The sequence below is a fragment of the Vombatus ursinus genome, unplaced genomic scaffold (genome assembly GCF_900497805.2).
Source record: "Vombatus ursinus unplaced genomic scaffold, bare-nosed wombat genome assembly UNPS02001287.1, whole genome shotgun sequence".
NCBI lineage: Eukaryota > Metazoa > Chordata > Mammalia > Diprotodontia > Vombatidae > Vombatus > Vombatus ursinus.
In genome coordinates, this window is record NW_020941065.1 from 20,242,912 (window position 1) to 20,262,052 (window position 19,141).

At 48.9% G+C, this 19,141-nt stretch overlaps 1 protein-coding gene across 11 annotated transcripts in view; it reads left to right on the top strand.

Annotated features, from left to right (window-relative positions):
* Positions 1 to 9,742: 9,742 nt before the first annotated feature.
* The window catches only part of DEPDC5 (DEP domain containing 5), a 116,588-nt gene continuing 107,189 nt past the window's right edge, over positions 9,743 to 19,141 (top strand). For 10 of the 11 annotated variants that reach the window (XR_003569256.1, XM_027864031.1, XM_027864059.1 and 7 more), the window contains exons 1-4: positions 9,743 to 9,821; positions 13,562 to 13,679; positions 16,875 to 16,962; positions 18,429 to 18,475. Coding sequence is in view for 10 of the 11 variants with exons in the window: in XM_027864031.1 (XP_027719832.1) it covers positions 13,622 to 13,679; positions 16,875 to 16,962; positions 18,429 to 18,475 (193 nt within the window). In the remaining variant the exon portion in view is untranslated. Of the gene's footprint in view, positions 9,822 to 9,987; positions 10,038 to 13,561; positions 13,680 to 16,874; positions 16,963 to 18,428; positions 18,476 to 19,141 lie in introns of those variants that run through there. The other variant, XM_027864041.1, reaches the window with a different exon arrangement.

Sequence of the window (19,141 nt, forward strand, 5' to 3'; positions counted from 1 at the left end):
TACATCCCTATTAAACACATTTTCACATTAGCCATGTTGTAAAGAAAAATTAAAACCAATAAGAGGAACCACCAGAAAGAAGAAGCAAAACAAAACAGAAGAAAAAAACCAGCAAATAATATGCTTCAATCTGCATTCAAACTCCATAGTTTTTTCTTTGGATGTGGACAGCATTTTCCATCATGAGTCTTTTGAAGATGTCTTAGATCCTTGCATTGCTGAGAGGGGCTAAGTCTGTCAAAGTTAGTCATTGCATAACATGGCTATTACTGTATACAATTCTCCTGGTTCTGCTCACTTCCCTCAGCATCAGTCCATACACATCTTCTCAGGTTTTTCTGGTCTGCCTGCTCATCATCTCTTATACCACAATAGTATTCCATTACATTCATATACCACAACTTGTTTAGCCATTCCCCAATTGATGGGTATCCCCTCAATTTCCAATTCTTTGCCACCACAAAAAAAACTACTATAAATATTTTTATACATGTGGGTCCTTTTCCCATTTTTATAATCTCTTTGGGATATAGCCCTACAAGTACTATTGCTGGGTCAAAGGGTATGCACATTTTTATAGCCCTTTGGGCATAGTTCCAAATTGCTCTCCAGAATGGTTGGATCAGTTCACAACTCTACCAACAATGCATTAGTGTTCCAACTTTCCCACATCTTCTCCAACATTTATCATTTTCCTGTTTTGTCATGTTAGCCAATCTGATAGGTGTGATGTGGTACCTCAGAGTTGTTTTGATTTGCATTTCTCTAATCAATAGTGATTTAGAGCATTTTTTCATATGACTATAGATAGCTTTAATTTCTTCATGTGAAAACTGCCTGTTCATATCCTTTGATCATTTATCAATTGGGGAATGACTTGCATTCTTGTAAATTTGACTTAGTTCTCTATATATTTTAGAAATGAGGCCCTTATCAGAGACACTGGTTGTAAAAATTCTTTCCCAGTTTTCTGCTTCCCTCCTAATCTTGGTTGCATTGGCTTTGTTTGTGCAATAACTTTTCAATTTAATATAATATATATTATATATTTAATATATTTCGATTTAATTTTCAATTTAATATATTTAATATATTAAATTATCCATTTTGCATTTCATAATGTTCTTTATCTATTGTTTGGTCATAAGTTCTAGAAGAGTGTTCCTTCTGCTGAAATCCTACATTCTCTTTTAGAACCAGCTCTGGGGCTGTCTGCTCTGATGCCCAGAGTTAGGAGTGAGCTGTCCTTCCTCCATTCTGTAACAGGACTTTGTCTTAGTTGCTTCCCAAATCATAGACTATTATTAGATCTGGAAGAGACCTAGACCTTAGAATTTTAGAGGCAGGCATTATAGTACAGTGGAAACAGTTTAGGATTTAGATTCAGGACATATGGTTATTCAGTTGTGTCTGCCTTTCTGTGACCCCACTTAGGTTTCTTGGCAAAGATACTGGAGTGGTTTACCATTTCCTTCTGTAGCTCATTTTACAGATGAGGAAACTGAGGCAAACAGGGTGAAGTGATTTGCCCAGGGTCTGACTGTCTGAGGTTAGATTTGAGCTGAGGAAGATGAATCTTCCTGACTCCAGGCCCAGTGCTCTATGCACTATGGCGCCGCCTAGTGGCCCAGATCTTGCCTCTGATGCTACCTGTGTGACTTTGCACCAATCCCTTCTCCTTTTTGCTCCTAAAAGTAAAGGCATTAGGATTAGAACAAAGGATTAGAAGGGTTTGATTCCTGCCTCTGCCCTCAGCCGTGGGATTCTGGACACATTGCTCAACCTCTGCAGCCATCAGTTTCCCCATCTGTAAAACAAGCAGATAGGGCCCCATGGTCTCTGAGGCCACTTTCAGCACGAATTCCATAAAAGCATCTGTTCTCTAGTCCTGCAGAGGGAGAAAAGGAGCCCCAGCAAAGCTGCTGTTTATGCTTCTTCAATCCCACAGGGCCTCTTCCATTTTCCATGCTCTCTCAAATATCTGTCACTGGCTCAGCAACCACATCTTCAAGATCTTTCGAAAGATTTTGGTTTTTGTCTGTCTGAACTCAAGCAGCACCACAAACATGAACATTTACATATACAAAGAAGAGCAGAAAAAAAATTTTCTTATGAAATCAGGAGCCCCAGCTATATCCCATTTATTTCCTTTTTAAAAGTATGTGATCAATTTTAAAGTTATTTTCAAAGCTGTCTTCCTCGTCTCTATCCTGCTGCATCTTCTGCTCTCTTCCATATATTCTTTTTTTTTCTTTTTTTTTTTGGCTAGGCTATGGAGTTAAGTAACTTGTCCAGGGTCACACAGCTAGTAAGTGTCAAGTGTCTGAGGCCGGATTTGAACTCAGGTCCTCCTGACTCCAGGGCCAGTGCTCTATCCACTTCACCACCTAGCTGCCCCCCATGTATTCTTTTAAATGGTTTCTTGACAGTATTCTTTTCCTTTTTTTTTTTTGAGCATCACTATCACTCATCCCTTCTCATCCAATTTTCCCCCAATCAAAAAAATTTTTTTAAACCCTCTCTTATAACCAGTAAGCATATGGAAGCAAAACAAATCTACCTATCAGCCATGTCTGAAAATATGTCTCATTTTATAGCGCTAGTTCATCTCCCTTCTGGGAGGGTGTAGGAGTAGCAAATTTCATTGTGGATTCTTTAGAGTAAATATTGGTCATTGTATTGATTAGAGTTGTCTTCCAAAGTTGTCTTTTCTTTACAGTGTTGTGGTCATTGTATAAATAGTTCTCCTGGTTCTGCTCACTTCATTCTGCCTCAGTTCATAGAAGTCTTCTCAGCTTTCTCTGAATCCATCCCTTTCATAAATTCTTATATAGCACCGTAGCACATTATTAATTCATATACCATAATTCCTTCGGTCATTTCCAAGTGGATGGGCAGCCCTTTGATTTCTTTGCTATAACAAAAGTGATGCTATGATGTTTTTGTACACAAGGGTCTTTCCTTTCTTTCTTTGATTTCTTTGGGCTGGCTTAAAGGATATCCATGGTTTAGTGACTTTAAGCATATAGTTCCAAATTGAGCCCATTTTTTTTAGCATCTGAGGGTTTGGTTTATTTGGGTAGAGTGACTTGAATTCATCAAGGAGAACTCTGTTACTCTTATCTTACTGTTACTTATCTTGGGTGTCAGCAGCCTGGTAGCCACTTCTGGTCTCTTCCATTCAATGATCATTCTCCTTGGTAGAGAAAATCATTGCAAAACACAAACTGAGCAGCTCCACCTTGTCTGTGTTGTTATTTATTCCTTCCCCCCTCCCACCCTCCACACCAAGCACTGGCTCCTTGTCTTCTTTCTTCCAACATAGCTTAAAAAACCAGCCTATTTGATTGTCCTTAGCTCTTTAGTGTTCTTGACGCTATTCTTTGAAAGTTTTACTTATTTGTTGGACCGCTTCTGACTTTACTCTCCCAGCTCTCACCAGACTATCAGATTGGGTCCTCAGAGAGAAGCTAACTCTAAGTATTCTAGGGCTAACTTCTAGACCAACTCAATCAAGAATGGAATCCCAACATGGGCCACACATGTTCCTCTAAGCTCGGGTTGAATTTCTTCAAGCTTCTACAGCAGCCCATTCCACTTTGGGACTTTCGAGGTCCTGTCCAGTCTGAGACTCTATGACAAAAATTCTGTGCTGTATCTACGTGATGTGGAAATTGAGCAGTGTAGGCCTAATCCTTGAAGCCCGCGTAAACTGACTTTGCCTTCTGCCACCTCAACCCATGAAACTGTGTGGTAACTGTCTTCTGACAGTCTGCTGAACAGCAGTCACTGAGTTTGCATGCAAAGGAGGGTTACATTCCTCTCTTGGCCTTTTCTTTCCTGGTATTGAGTGAGAGAACTGAAGGAAGCCACCAGGTAGAGGAAAGGGCACTCGCTCCCTCCCCCGCCAATCTACCTGGCCCACAGGTGTCCCTGAGTACACGATGCCTGATGCCTGTTTCTTTGAGGTCGGTTCTTTCTTGATTTTAAGTCGAGTATCTGAGGTCGGAATTGACCAAGTAATGACCTTGTGAGCTTTCAAAGAAGAGGATGTCAGAAGTTTGCTTAGCAGCCAGGGTTGGTAACAGCAGCTGAGGCTCATGAGCCCCCCGGCTGAGCAAGGGAGTGACTTGTGGGACCCCTGGACCCCATATGTCCCCCACTTGCATACCTCAATACTTTTTTACTTTAAGAGGGAGCTCATTCTCCTTAGGGACTTTCTGTGTGGGCAGCAGGGGTGGTGGTGTTAGGGGGAATATTTTGTACTCTCTAACCTAAGTTTGAGCCTACTGTCCCCAGTGACCTTATTACACAAAGAATAAGGGATGTTTTTTGTAACTTCTGTCCTTGCTATGCTCTCTCAGTATCTCTTTCTAAGAGTTAGTTGAGGTCAACTGGTTGATTGATACTGGGGGAGCACACTAGATGGAGATTCACCAGGGATAATATTAAATCTCCTAACCCAGGGGTGGGGAACCTGCAGCCTTGAGGTCACATGCAGCCTTCTAGGTCCTTGGGTGCAGCCTTGTGACTGACTCCAAGTTTTACAGAACAAATCCTTTTATTAAGGGGATTCATTTTGTGAAGTTTGGATTCAGCCAAAGAGCCTCACTCGAGGACCTAGAGGGCCACACATGACCTCAAAGCTGCAGCTTCCCCACCCCTGGTCTAGATACTGCTGAGGTCCAACTCCCAAATTCTAGGTTTCTAAAAGATCATTTTGTCCAACCTCTAAACTGGCCAATCTGACTATTACATCATACTCCTCTTTTAAAAAAATCATTTCATAACTAAACATCAGCTACTTCTTCCAAGTCTCTATCCGTAGATTCATATGTTTGTTTTGTAGTTTATCCATTCATTTCCATTCACTTTTTTAAAAGTGCTCAATATATTTGATCTCATATAACCTTGTCATACCACCTTGAATTTCTTCCAGCTTCCACAGCCGCCCATTCCACCCCAGGACTTTCGAGGTCCTGTACACTCTGAGACTCTGTGACAAAAATTCTGTGCTCTATCTATGTAATGTAGAGATTGACTAGTGTAGGCCCAGTCTTTGAAGCCCGCATAAACTGACTTTGCCTTCTGCCAACTCAACCCATGAAACTCGTAAGTCTTTACTAGCTGGGCAAGTTACTTAACCTTTGTTTGTCTGTTTCCTGTTCTCCCGGTATGTTTAGTCATTTTCACTTGTGTCTGACTTTTTATGACCCCATTTGGTATTTTCTTGGCAAAGATACTAGAGTGATTTGCCCTTTCCTTCTCCAGCTCATTTTACAGATGAGGAAACTGAGACAAACTGGGTCAAATGACTTGTCCAGGGTCACCCAGCTAGGAAGTATCTGAGGCCAGATTTGAACTTAGGAAGAGGAGTCTTCCTGACTCCAGGCCCAGCACTCTATCCACTGCACCACCCAGCTGCTCCTACATTAGTACACTGCCTTATAATTTTTAAAAAAAATTTCTCCCTCCCGCTGCCCCACAGCCATTGAATAATAAAAAAATCAAAACCCTGACAACTATGCATAATCCAGCAAAACAAATCCCTACATTGGTTGCGTCCAAATATGCATGTGTAATTCTGGATTTTAAGTCCATTATCTCTTTGGTAGGAGGCAGGTGGCATGACTCATGTTCAGACCTCCTGACTTGGGGTTTATCCTAGCATTAGTCATAGCTCTAAGTCTTTGCAAGTTTTGTTTTTTTTTTAATGTTTTTGTCATTGTGTAAACTGCATCAGATCCTGAAGGTCTCCCCAGTTTCCTCATTTCTCTAGGCATGACAATATTCTATTACATTCTCATACCACAATCTGTTTCGCAATTTTCCAATAGGTGCGTAATCGCTTAGTTTCCAGTTTTTTTTTTTCATTTTGTCTACTGTGAAAGAAGCTGCTACAAATAATTTTGTACAAAATTCCCTTTTTCTTTGAACTCTTGTGGTATCGAAACAGTTGGGTCAAATGGTATGCCACAATTCCATAACACTGGGGGCACAGTTTCTAACTTTTTTCCAGAATGGCTTGGACAAATGATTCGTTTCACTGCTTTCGTAAAGTTCCCTGTCATGTCCTCTTTCCTCATCTGCTGGGGGTGAGATGGAACCTCAGCAATGCTTTAATTTGCATTTCTCTACTTGTCAGTGATTTGGACCATTTTTTCTTGTTATTGATAGCTTGCCTATTTTATTTTTCAAACTGCCTGTTCATGTTTTGGCACCGTTTCTCTACTGGGGCATGGTTCCTCTTACTCATATAAATTTGAATCAGTTCCTTATATATCTTAGAAATGAGACTTATCAGAGCAACCTACTGCAAAGACTTCGCCCCCCTCCAAATTTCCTGTTTCCATTCTAATTTTGACTCAAAATTTGTTTGTGCAAAACCTTTTCAATTTTACATAACCAAAATTGCATTGACATTTTTCCTCATGACCATGCAAGTTTTTTGCATTTATCCTTTTTTTTTTTAATTGTTTAGTCATTTTTCAGTTGTGACTCTTTTTGGGATTTTTCTGGCAAAGATACTGACAGGAGTAGTTCGCCATTTCCCTCTCTAGCTCATCTTACAGATGAGGAAACTGAGGCAACAGGGTGAAGTAACTTGCCCAGGGTCACAAAGTAATGAGTTGTTAGTAATAAGGCCACACTTGAATTCAGGAAGATGAGACTTCCTGACTCCAGGGCTGGCTATCCATTATGGTGCCACCTGGCTACCCTTATTTCCATCTTGTGTGTGTGTACATTTATATATATTTATTAAGAATCTAAGTTGGTTGGTATTCACTTTGGTCTCCAGATAAAGTCCATTTTTCCTCCTCTTTGGAACTGTTTCTATTAATGTCTTCATAGTTTCATTGTTGAGTTTCTTCCGTAACACCCCATCATATCTTCCCATCGTAGGGGAAGCATTTCCTGGGGAGAAGGAGCCAGCCATCCCTACCAGTCACCATTCACAGAGCAGCCAAGCCAGCCTAGTTGAAATCTCAAGGCACCTGGAAGGACAGAAAGGAGGCAGTTTTTGCCAGGCAGGTCAACCCCCCCACCCCAACCCCCACCTTGATCATCATCTCCCCTCATGCCCCGACAGAGGCAGCCCAGGAACCTGAGCCCTGGAGTCTTGGAAATAGCTATGCTTCGGGCCCAGTGCCCTCAGCCCCCACCCCAGGAAGCCACCCTTGGGGAGATGCAGCCCCAATCTGCTCCTTCCTACAGGGGCTGCAGTCATAGCTACTGAAGACCCAGAACAGAAAACAATTGTCACCAAAGTCCTTGGCAATGTCAAATGGTTCAACACCAGGAACTGACATGATTTAATCAGTGGACATAATAATAATATTTATTACAATTATTATCTCATTTGATCCTTACAACAACTCGGGAGGGAGGTGCTATTAGCCTCATTTTACAAATGAGGAAACAGACAAACAGAGGTTAAGTAACTTGCCCAGCTAGTAAGTGTCTGAGGCTGGATTTGAACTCAGGTGTTCCTGTCTCTCCCATTGGAATGTGAGTTCCTGGAGAGACTCAACATTTGTATTTGTTGCCAGTGCTTTGCACATAGTAGGCACTTAATACGTCATTCATTTATTCATTCAGTACCATAAATGATTTCTCCAACAGAAATGTCATCCATGGGATCCTAGCTATTTTTCCTCTGAACCTTTTGACTTCTGCTCTCCTAAAATCTAGGGAGCATATCAGACTCTGCCTGGATTTCCTCTCCTCTCACACCAGCTCTAGGACGGAGTAATCCTTTATCTTCAATCTTTCCATCCTCTGTACCCCAACAACCAGCTCTTCCCTATTAGCCACAATCAGTTTCAAAGAAGAGCTACCCTTGTTGGCTTTTCCACTTCCTGAAGCAAGAATCACCATTAAAACACGTCTGCTTTTGGCAGAGAGAGACAGAGAGATATTGAGAGAGACAGATAGATACATGGAGAAAGAGGAGAAAGAGACACAGAGAGATAGGAAAAGAGAGATATTTACAGAAACAGAGAAACATATGGAGAGGGGAAAGAGACACAGAGAGACAGATACTTAGAGAGACAGAAAGACATGCAGAAAGAGGGGAAAGAGACAGAGAGATACAGAGAGACAGAGACATATGGAGAGAGGGGAGAGACAGAGACAGAGATATTGAGAGACAGAGAGATATATGAAGAAAGAGGGGAAAGAGACACAGAGAGACAGAGAGATATATTGAAAGAGACAGAAAGACATGCAGAGGGGCAGCTAGGTGGTGCAGTGGATAGAGCACTGACCCTGAAGTCAGAGGACCTGAGTTTGAATCAGGCCTCAGACTAAACGCTTGCCACTTACTAGCTGTGTGACCCTGGGCAAGTCACTTAACCCCAACTGCCTAAAAAAAAAAAAAGACATACAGAAAGAGGGGAAAGAGAGACAGAGAGATATGGAGAGACAGATATTTAGAGAGACAGAGACACAGGGAGAGAGGGGAGAGACAGAGAGATAAATGGAGAAAGAGGGGAAAGATAGACACAGAGAGATAGTGAGAGAGAGATATTTACAGAGAGACATATGGAAGGAGAGGGGAGAGACAGAGAGACATGGAGAAAGAGAGGAGACAGATACTGAAACATATTTAGAGAGACAGAGACATATGGAGAGAGAAAGGGGGGAGAGAGAGAGAGACATATGGAGAGAGAGGGCAGAGACAGAGAGACACTGAGAGAAACAGAGACACGGAGAGAAAGGGGAGACAGACAGATATTGAAATATTTAGAGAGACAGAGACATACAGAGAGATTCAGAGAGATGTTGAGGGAGACGGAGAGACAGAGACATATGGAGAGAGAAAGGGGGAGCGAGACAGAGAGACAGAGACATGCAGACACAGTCAGAGACAGAGCTGTTGGGGGGGGCAGGGAGCCCAGCGGGGGGTGTGCGGGTTAAACGGAAGTTGTCCATCGATCCCGTGTCGCCCGGCTCCCCACGTTCCCCCACTGCTCCCCAAACTTCTCGTCTGGTGGGGGGAGGGGTCTATCCAGGGGTGGGGAACCCGAGGCCTCAAGGCCCCGCACTCGAGGACCTGAAGGGCCCCTCCCCTCCCCCCTTTGATTTATTTGCTTCTTTATTTAATCGCCCCCGTGGTGACATCTTCGAGATTCGAGGCCTCGCGCGTCCGGATCTTCACCCTCCGGGGGCCACGAGGTGGCGCGCTAGGCACAAGGCCGGGTCTGGGGTCAGGAGGGCCCGAGGATGACCTCCTGCCTGGCTGGGTGACCCTGGGCAAGTCACTTCACCCTGCTGGCCTCAGTTTCCTCCTCTGTCAAATGATCTGGAGAAGGAGAAGGCAAAGCAGTCCGGTACCTTTGCCAAGAAAACCCCAAATGGGGTCACGGAGGGTCGGACACGACTGGACAACAACAACAGCGGCCCAGTCGTCAGGATCCCTGGAGTCAATGGGGATGACGGAGAAGATGGGGATGAGACACGAGGAGGGTGGGGGGATAGGTCAGGTCAGGCGGGAGGGCGAATCCCTAGTGCGCATGCTCAGCCTCCGCCAATGGCCGGCTTGGCGGGAAACAGAGGCGGGGCCCCGTCCGGGCGCCTCGCCCCGCCCCCTTGCCCTCCCGGCGGCGAGCCCCGGATGAGGAAGTGAGGCTGCCTCCTGGTCCCGGCGGCTCGGGCGGAGGAGGGGCCGCGCCGAGGGGGGCGGGGCCTGGGCGCGGGCGCGAGCGCGGGCGCGGGCACGGGCACGAGCGCGGCCCCTGCCCCCAGTGCCGGCTCCGGGAGCCTGGTTCCTGGGTCCGGGCGAGCGCATCTAGGCCGGGAGCGGACGGACGGACCAGCGGGTGAGTGCAGGCTGCAAGCCCCTCCGGACTTTCCCCAGCGCCGAGCTCCTGGGGGAAACTGAGGCCTGGCCCCGATTCCCACCCCGCTCCCGTGGCCTCAGTTTCCCCCTCGGCCCAGCGTGGGCAGGGTGGGCTCGGCGGGCCCCAGAGCACCCCTACCTTACGGAGGAGCAACCTGAGGCCTGGAGACGCCACGTGACCTCCCGAGCGGCTGAGGTGGGACTTGAACCCAGCACTCGGGGAATCGGAGGGGGCGGGATGAGCGCACACAGTAGGCGCTCAGCCAGTGCTTGTTGACTTGGCTGGAGGAGGGGGGAACACGGGGCCCTCGAACTGGAGGGGCTCCCAGGACCCCCTGCAAGTGAGGTCCGAGGCAGGGGCCGGTCAGGGTCGCTCGGGCAGTGAAGGTGGGGGGGGTCCGTGCCCCGCCCCCCCCAGCCCCGCGCCACCCTTCCCCCTCCTCTGGATGGCCTCCATTTAGATTGTGAAGAAGCCAAGCCAAGTGGTTGAGCACCTACTATGTGCAGGGCGCTGGGGTACCAAGTAAGGCAAAAGACAGTCCTGCCCTCGGGTGGCTCCCAGTCTAAGGAGGAAAGATCTCAAACTTTTATGGTTCAATGGAGGGTCAGTTGGAGATCATCTTAGGGGGAAGGGGCTAGTAAACACTCATTAAGCGCCTGCTATGTGCCAGGCCACGTGCTAAGTGCTGGGGATACAAAGCAAGGCAAAGACAGCCCCTGCCCTCCAGGAACTCCCAGTTTAATGAGGGAGACAACCTGCCCACAGCCATGGCCCATTGAGATGCAGGTGGCATAAATTGGGGGTGATCCCAGAGGGAAGCAAGGCTCTCCAATTAAGGGGGTTCAGGAAGGACTGGGCTTGCTACCCAGGAGAGCTGTCCCAGAATGCCATGGGCTTCCCCAGAAGACTGGGTCCCCCCTCGCTTGCTGGTAGAGGTGGTAGCGGAAGGAGCCTTATTGAGGTAGGGGTTGGCGTGGAGGGCCTTGGAGGTCCCGTGTTCCCGGGCTGCAGAATCTCCAAAGCCACCTCTGACGGTTCTGGGCCGCAGCTACATTGGAGGCGCTTTGCATCTGTTGTCTAGAAGTGGCACATTTCTCCGTTACAAAGTAACAAGCTAGAGGGTGGTGGGGGAGAGGCAGGGGCTGTGGGGTGAGAGCCCATGGAGGCTTGAGTAGGGGCTTTGTGTGCACTAGGGCCCCTGCTCCCCCCTCTGCAGGGTGGGGCGATTAGCTTCCAGGGGCCCGCCCACGTGTTCTGGGATCCTGCAGAAAGGTGCCCAGGCATTTTCCCTTTCAGTGGTACCTTCAGATCTGATCTTGATATAGCAGAGATGGGGCTACTGCTGTTGAGAAGAGCCTTCCGGGCAAGAGCCCAAGGGTTTGAATGTTGACTGCTACTTTCTGTGTCTATGGAATTGTGGGCAAGTCACTTCTTTCTAGGCCTTGGTGTCATTTCTGTAAAATAAGGGGGTTACCTGAGGTTTTTGTTTTTGTGTTGTTTTAGATTCATTGTGACCCCATTTGGGGTTTTCTTGACAAAGGCACTGGAGTGCTTTGCCATTTCCTTCTCCAGCTCATTTTACAGAGAGGAAACTGAGGCACACAGGGTTAAGTGACTTGCCCAGGGTCACGCAGCTACTAAGTGTATGAGGCCAGATTTGGACCTGTGCACCTAGCTGCCCTACCCTGGGTGAGGGCTACTTAACCTTGTTAATGTTGTGGACCCTTTGGGCAGTCTGGTGAGGCCGAGGGCTTCCTTCTCAGGATCATGACAAAATCAGATAGGTAGGATTACCAAGGAAACAAGCTCTGCTGAAATGCAGTTCTGAAAACATTGAATACAAAATTCGCAGACCCTGGGCTAAGACCGCCTGAACCCGATGATGTCTGTGGTTTGGTCAGCTCTGACTGACGTTGATGCCAGTGATGAATGCTTTTCTGTTGGTCTCAGAGGAAACATTCAGAAGTATAGACTTGGAAAGAGCCCTGGGTTTGGACCTAGGACTTGAGTTCAAATGCCACCTCAGCTACTTTGTGGCCTTGTGACCCATCTGGGCCTCGGTTGATTCATTTGTAAAATGAGAAGCCTATACTCTATGAATGCTGATGTCCCTTCTCTGTTTCCCCCAGGAATAATGAGCACCTTCCCTGGTGCCGATTTTGACCCCTCTTTGCTTTCTCTTCCTGTGGTTTTTTCCTGGTTTTTTTCCATTACACTGCAGGCCTTCCTCTGATTTCTTAAATATACGATATGTGGCAATGATAATATTGATATACAGAAAATATGTTTGTCTGTTTCTTGAGCTCCAGCATGGTTAGGGGGAATCTAGAAGACTTGAGTTCAAGCCCTCCCACCCTGTGATACCTGCTGGTCATAGGACCCTGTTCAGTTAAGTCACTCACTCTCTGACTGCATTTTAGAGCAATGGCAGGATAGGCCCTGGTGATTAAAGTTTCCTCAAATTAAAAAAAAAAAGTTTTATGGTCTGTACCTATAATTTCTTAAGAGTCGTGGGACCCCCTCACCAAGGCAAGTTTGCAGCTCTCTAGGACTTAGCCTCCGAAAGCACACAGAAAGGTCGAGTGGCCTGCCCTTTGGCACAGGGTGATTGTGTGTTAGAGCGGCACATGAACCCAGGGATTTCCAACCCCGAGCCCAGCACTCTGTCCCAGAGTACCGATGTGTGGCCTCTCAATAGAATACTAAGTATAAATACTGTCGACATAACACTCTGTGGTTTGCCAGCTACTTTACTTACATCTCATATCTTCCTCTCTTCCTCATAGCAGCTCCCCAAGTGAGGTTGCATAGTTATTATCACCTTCATTTTACAAGGGGGGGGACCGAGCTTGCAGGTAGGACACTGCGGGTCACAGCCCCATTGTGTCAGAGCTGGGACTCCATGTCCCCTCACTCCGACTGAAGGGCTTGGTTTTTTTTTTTAACACATTTTTATTGAAGTATTTTTTACATCATTGTAATTCTCCCCAATCTCCTTCCCCCTCTCGCCCCCTAAGAGCTGTCCTATAAAACAAATGATAATTTTTTAAAGACTGAGAAAGACGAAAAATCATGATAACTGCTCGGTAAATCGAGTCGGAAAATCACCATGTGCAGTGCTTTCAGATCTCTCACCTCCGCGAAGCGATGGGCTGGGGGTGTCCTCTCATCCCTCCCCATTTCTCTCCCGCCTGACCCTTCTGATTTTGTTACATTCCCGGCTGATTTTTTGGTGTGTTGTCTTTTCCTTTACACTGTTGTTATCACTGTGTTTGTAGTTTTCTGGGCTCTGCTGACTTGGCCTTGCCCCGGTTCATGGAGATCTTTCTGTGCTTCTCTGTATTTATCACATGTGTCATTTCTTATAGCACAGGAATATATTTCATTCACATACCAGTTTGTTTAGCCATATCCTAGGGCAGGGTCCCCATCCCTGCCCCGGGTGATGGGCATCAGTTTTGTTCCCAATTCTTTGCTGCCACAAAATGAGCCGCTATCGATATGTTGGGGTGAGTTTTTTCCAACGTAAAGCTCTTCAGCCTCCTGGACCTCTTCCCTTACATATGACCTCTACGTAAACCATAAAGCAGCCAGTTGCAGGGGGTGAGTTTGGTGGATGGAGCGTCTCTGCTCTGTCAGGGTGGGGTGAGTCAAACGCAGGCTCGTCCCTGCGCTCATTAAGAGCTCGCGGTATCTCTCTGTTTGTTTTCTGATGGCAGGGAGGCACGATGATTTCTCTGCACCCAGCCCGGAGCAGCTGAAGAAAGGAGCAGGCCAAGATGAGAACCAGCAAAGTCTACAAGCTGGTCATACACAAGAAGGGCTTTGGGGGCAGCGGTGAGCATTGCTTGGTGCTTGGGGATGGGGCGGGCCGGCGTCTGCTGACTCCACAACATTGGGAAAGGCTTTGGGGGCACTGCCCTGGACTTCGGCAGAGGGACCTAATTGGGTGAGGTTTTTGAGGTCATTCTGTGAATTGGCCAACGTCCCCGGTGGCCAGGGACTGGGCAGCCGTAAAGGGCCGGAGTTTGCCTGATTGCATTGAAATGTTGGAGCCCAGCTTGATCATACCATAGTAGTAACTTCGTTCCACATCGAGCTTCCATCATCTCACCTGGGCCTTTGATCACCCTGTGAGGTGGGTGCTTTTAGGATTCCCATTTCACAGATGGGAAAACTGGGGCCCAGAGAGGTGAAGTCAATTGTGTAGGATTAAACAGTTAATGGGTGCCTTGGGGCCTCTGGGCTTCAAGTCTAGCCAGTTACTGTGAGAGCGCGCAGTAGTAGGTTTTCATTTGATTGTGAAGGCGGCTTTGGGCCTCCCCTGTGTGTAGGTGGGGCTAACCCAGGTGGAACCAAACCTCAGCCTTCCCTGGTTCCTCCTTTTCTCCCCACGATCAGTGACTATTGGCTTTTTTTTTTTTTTAACGCCTGGAGTATTGCAGCAGCTTCCTGGCTGGCCTTCCTGCCTCCAGTCTGTCCTCCCTCAGATGGCAGAGCTCAGGTCTAATCATGTCCCTCCTCCTGGTCCCCTCCGGTGGCTGGCTCCCTAGGACCTCGAGGATCAAATGTGGAACCCTTTCTTTGACTGTTAGAGCCCCTGGTAACCTCCCCCCTCCCAGCAGCGACACCGGCCTCCTGGCTGCTCCTCAGACAAGACCAGACGCTGGGCATTCTCTCCCGCCTCGTCCCTGGCTCCCGACTTCCTGGAAGTCTCGCCTTTGCCTCCTGCCTTCTGTAGGAAGCCTCTCCCAGGCCTGCCCTCTGAGACCTCCCCGGCTCGGGCTTGTCCTGTCTGGGTTGTCCTTGGCTATCTCCTCGCCCCACTGGACTGTGAGCTCCTGGAGGTCGACCTTTGACCTTTCTCTGTAGCCCCAGTGCCTGGCACATAGTAGGTGCTTAGTGCTTGATGACTCACCACAGCACCTGGCACAGTGCCTTGTCCCCAGTAGCTATTTAATAAATGGTTGTTGAGTTGGGTCGAATCTGGCTGGTCTGGGGGCTGGAGTGGGCAGAGCCTGGCCCCTTGGCCTGACTGCCGGGCTCTCCTTGTGTGACCCGGGGCCGGTCCTTCCCATCACTGGCCTTTGGGAGAGGCTGGGCCCCGAGGAGCTCAGCCTCCGTGAGCTCGGTGCTTTCAGGCTGTGGGACAGTCAGGTCCTTTGTAGTTTGTTTTTGGTGTTTGAGAAGAGATGGGGCATCGTGGAACGTTGGCAAGAGTGCGAGCTCTGGCGTCGGCCCCAGGACCTGGCCGTGATCCAGATTCGGCCTCTTGGTAGCTGCGTGACCTTGGGCAAATGACTGAACCTCTGTGAGGTCTGGAGAGAGGGGGCTGGGCTGGACGTGTTCGGAGGTCCCTTCTGGCCCTCCCTGGGATCCTGAGTTCCACCTGAATTTCCCCCCCTTTGCTGTTGTTCAGTCATTTCAGTTATATCAGACTCTCTGTGACCCCATTGGAGGTTTTCTTGGCAGAGATACTGGAGGGGTTGGCCATTTCCTTCTCTAGCTCATTTGACAGATGAGGGAATTCAGGCAAATCGGGTTAAGTGACTTGCCCAGGGTCACACAGCTGGTAAGTGTCTGAGGAAGGATTTGGACTCAAGAAGGGGATGCCCAGTGCCCTGTCTGCTGTGGCGCCACCTAGCGGCCCCAGTTTCATCCTCTATCCCCAACGTCTTTGATTCTGCCAGAGAAGAGTGAACACATGAGGATAAGTGCAGCAGTGGGTAATGGATGAGAAATATATTTTTGGGAGGTGTGGTGCATTAAACATGCAGCAGATATTCACCGCAGTCAAAATCTAGGTATTGACCAAGTTTTCCGAATGGTCGTTCGAGCGTCAGGCCGATGTAGGGGAACCAGGAGTTTCTAGACGAAGTTAGCGCTGTTGGGGTCTTTATGGTTACAGTCCAATGACCTCATCGGGGAAGTGAAGAAACTGCCTGGGGGGTGAAGCTTCTTTTTCCTCAGTCACACCAAGAGTGAGTGGAGATGAGACACATAGGCAGACCAAACAGGATGCCAAGACAGAAAGGAGGCATGTGATTGCCCCCGTGCCGGGCTCTGCCCACCTCACTGCTGGCTGCATTTAGACATCTGTTCTATCACATGACTGCTGGCCCTGGCGAGGAGGTTGGGCAGAGTTTTTTGTCGTTTGTTTGTTTGTTTTTTTGCTTAGGCAATGGGGTTAAGTGACTTGTCCAGGGTCACACAGCTGGTAAGTGTCAAGTGTCTGAGGCCGGATTTGAACTCAGGTCCTCCTGACTCCAAGGTCAGAGTGCTAGTCACTGTGCCACCTAGCTGCCCCATGGACAGGGGTTTTTATGTCCATTTTATAGCTGAGCAGACCGAGGTCCAGAGCTGAGCTACAGTCTGTGCTCCCTGACTTCTTGCGAGGCCTCCCTGCCTCTGCTGGTTTTGTCTGTGGTCCTGTCAGTGTGACGGGATGCCACACTAGTGGTCCTCCTCCTTCCCTCATCTGGGTCTCAGTCAGCTCAGACCCTGTCGCCTTTCTCTTTTGTCTGGATCCCCGTGGGGAGACCGTGAGCCCCACAAAGGAGCTCCTGACGTCTTCCTTTGCTGTGTGACTGTGCCCTGGCACCGTGCCTCGGAGCACAGGCCTCTGGGGCCGACCCCCCTGCCTCTGTGGTGCGCTTCTCAGGTGGGGTCCCCAGCTCTGCCCTTCTCCCTCACCCTTCGCATCTCTCAGCACCACTTCCCTCATTTGTAGAGAAGGAGGCTGAGCGAGGTGACTCCTTAGGCCCCACAAAATGCCATGTGGGATTGACTGTGCTGCCTTCGGGTCCCTGTGGGAGGGGGTTGGAGTCGGGGTCAGAGCTTGCAGGCTGAGGCCCTGCTTGAGTGCCTGGCATCTTTGAGCCTCAGTTTCCTCCCCTATAAAAGGAGGCAGCATTTGCACCTGCCCCTTCCTGGGGCCCAGGGAGGGAAGCCCTTTGAGAAGCTTCCTGTTGGGATGAGGCCAGGTTGGGATCTGTGGTCTCACTGGCTGGGGGGGCTTTCTTTGCCTTGCAGATGATGAGCTCATGGTGAATCCAAAAGTGTTCCCCCAGATCAAGCTGGGGGACATCGTGGAGATTGCACACCCCAACGATGAGTACAGGTAAGGGAGGCCACATGGCCTTCGTGTGGTGGTGATGGGGACAGGCCAGGAGAGGGATGGCCCAGCTTTGGGGTGGGGATGCCGCACGTCTGGAGATGGGCCAGGAGTATTCAGGCAGCTGTCATGCCTGCTATGGCAGAGCACTGGGCATGGGAGCACTCAGAAATTGCTGGCTCTTGAATTCTGGGGAAAGGGCTGTGGCTCAGGAGGCAGGAGGTCTGGGTGGGAATTCAGCCTCAGACACTGGCTGGTCGTATGATGCTGAGTCTCAGTTTCCTCAGCTATAAATGAGAGCAGTAATGCACTACCTGCTAACCAAGGTTCTTGTGGGGAAGGAAGGAAGGAATGAGCGATTGAAGAGTAATTTATAAAGTGCTTTTAGGTGCTGGGGACACAGATACAAAAATGAGACAGTACCTGCCCTCAAGGAGCTTACTTTCTAACAGGGAGAGATGTAACATCTAGGGGAGTGGTGGCTAAGGAAGGGAGTTTTAATCTGGGAAGTCACCAGTGTGGTGGCTGGAACCACAGCGTCAGGGATTGACGCCTCCTTCCCAGGAATGGGATGACTGTTCCTGGGGTGGGGTAGGGGGCTCTGGGCGGGGGAGCATGAAGATGGCCGAGTGAGTCAGTGAGCCCGAGGGTGCTTGGGTGTATCCAGAGCTCAGTGGTCCAGAGCTGGAGCACCGGGCAGGAGTGAAGGGTGCAGCGGGGTCCCAGGGAGATGCTTAATAACAAAAATCGTGGTAAGGTGTGGTGAGTGAGGGGGTGGTTTTGGAGTCAGCAGCCCTGGGTTCAAATCCTGTCTCTGGTATTTACCAGCTGTGTGACCCTGGGCAGGTCACTTCATCTCCAGCTCACTAAGTCACACACGATCTGCAGTCACGTTGTGAGTGCCCCACACTGACAATATCACGGCTTGTTTGTGAAAGTGCCTTTGTAAATCATACAAGGCAGAATCCGTTAGGAATCAGGGACCTTGTGACTTCACGGGGCACCAAGTGTGTGCAGACTGCAGACCGTGTCATTTAGCCTTGTTCTGCGCGGTGCCTGAGGAGCCTGGCGCTGCTCCCCAGCTGGTGCTGGCCAGCCCGAGGCTCTGTTTCCTGTTCCTTTTGGACCCTGCCTGTCTGTTATTTCATTCCTTTAGGGCACTCCCAAAGCCGATTGGCTCCTGCTCCCCGGATCTAGTTGTAGAAGGTTGCCTGGCAACCCTTCCTTCCCCAGGAGTGAAGTGACTGGCCCAGGGCCATGCAGCCAATGGGGAGCAGATACTGGACCTGAGCCCAGCTCCTCCTGACCTCAAGGCCTGCTTTTGATCCACTCCACCATTAATAGTAATCCATGGGCTGGCCTCTGTGCCCCAGGGGCCCTTGCTTGGTCTCTGTTTGGGCCAGTTCTCAAGCCAGGAGGGCCGGGGGCTTTGGCTTGGAGTGTCTGAGCTCTTCTGTCCCTTTCCTTTCTAGCCCTCTGCTTTTGCAGGTGAAGTCACTTAAGGAAGACCTGCAGAAAGGTAAGATTTCTTTTTCTACTTTCCTCGGAGGCCCGGGTATTCTGATAGATTTAGTGGCCTGTCTTTGGGCCCAGAGGAAGTGATTGGTGTTTCAGAAGTGGGTGGAGGGTCCCAGATTTCTGTTTTTGGTCCAGTTTAGCTGGGAATTAAGTGAAACAAACCACAGTCATGCCCACTGCTGCTCTGGGTGGTGAGGCCCGCTTGTTGCCTTCTCCAAAGCCCTGAAGAAAGTGTCCTTGGCGTCGGGGGCTTGTTTGGGTTCTGTAAAAGTGCAGATGCTGATGCAGGAGTATCGGGGCCTGGGCAAGAGTTCAGGAAAAACTTTAAGTTGAATGGACTGCCTCAGATAAATAGCTCATGTCCACTTAGTGCTTATTCTGTGCCAGTCAGTCACTGTGCTAAGCCTCCGTGCTACAAATGCCAGCACAGAGAAAGACCCTGCCCTCAGGGAGCAGACCGCACACAAAGAGGAGCTGGCAAAGGGTGGGGTGGGTATGTAGGCTGGTGGTGGGGAAGTTGGGCAGCGTCTGGCTGAGGCCAGAGTAAGGGAAAGGCTTCATCAGAGTCCAGACTGGAACCTGTCCAAGGTTGCATGGACAGGAGGGTGGGAGCGACAAGGAAATACAAGTACACACACAGACACAGACACAGACACACAGACACACA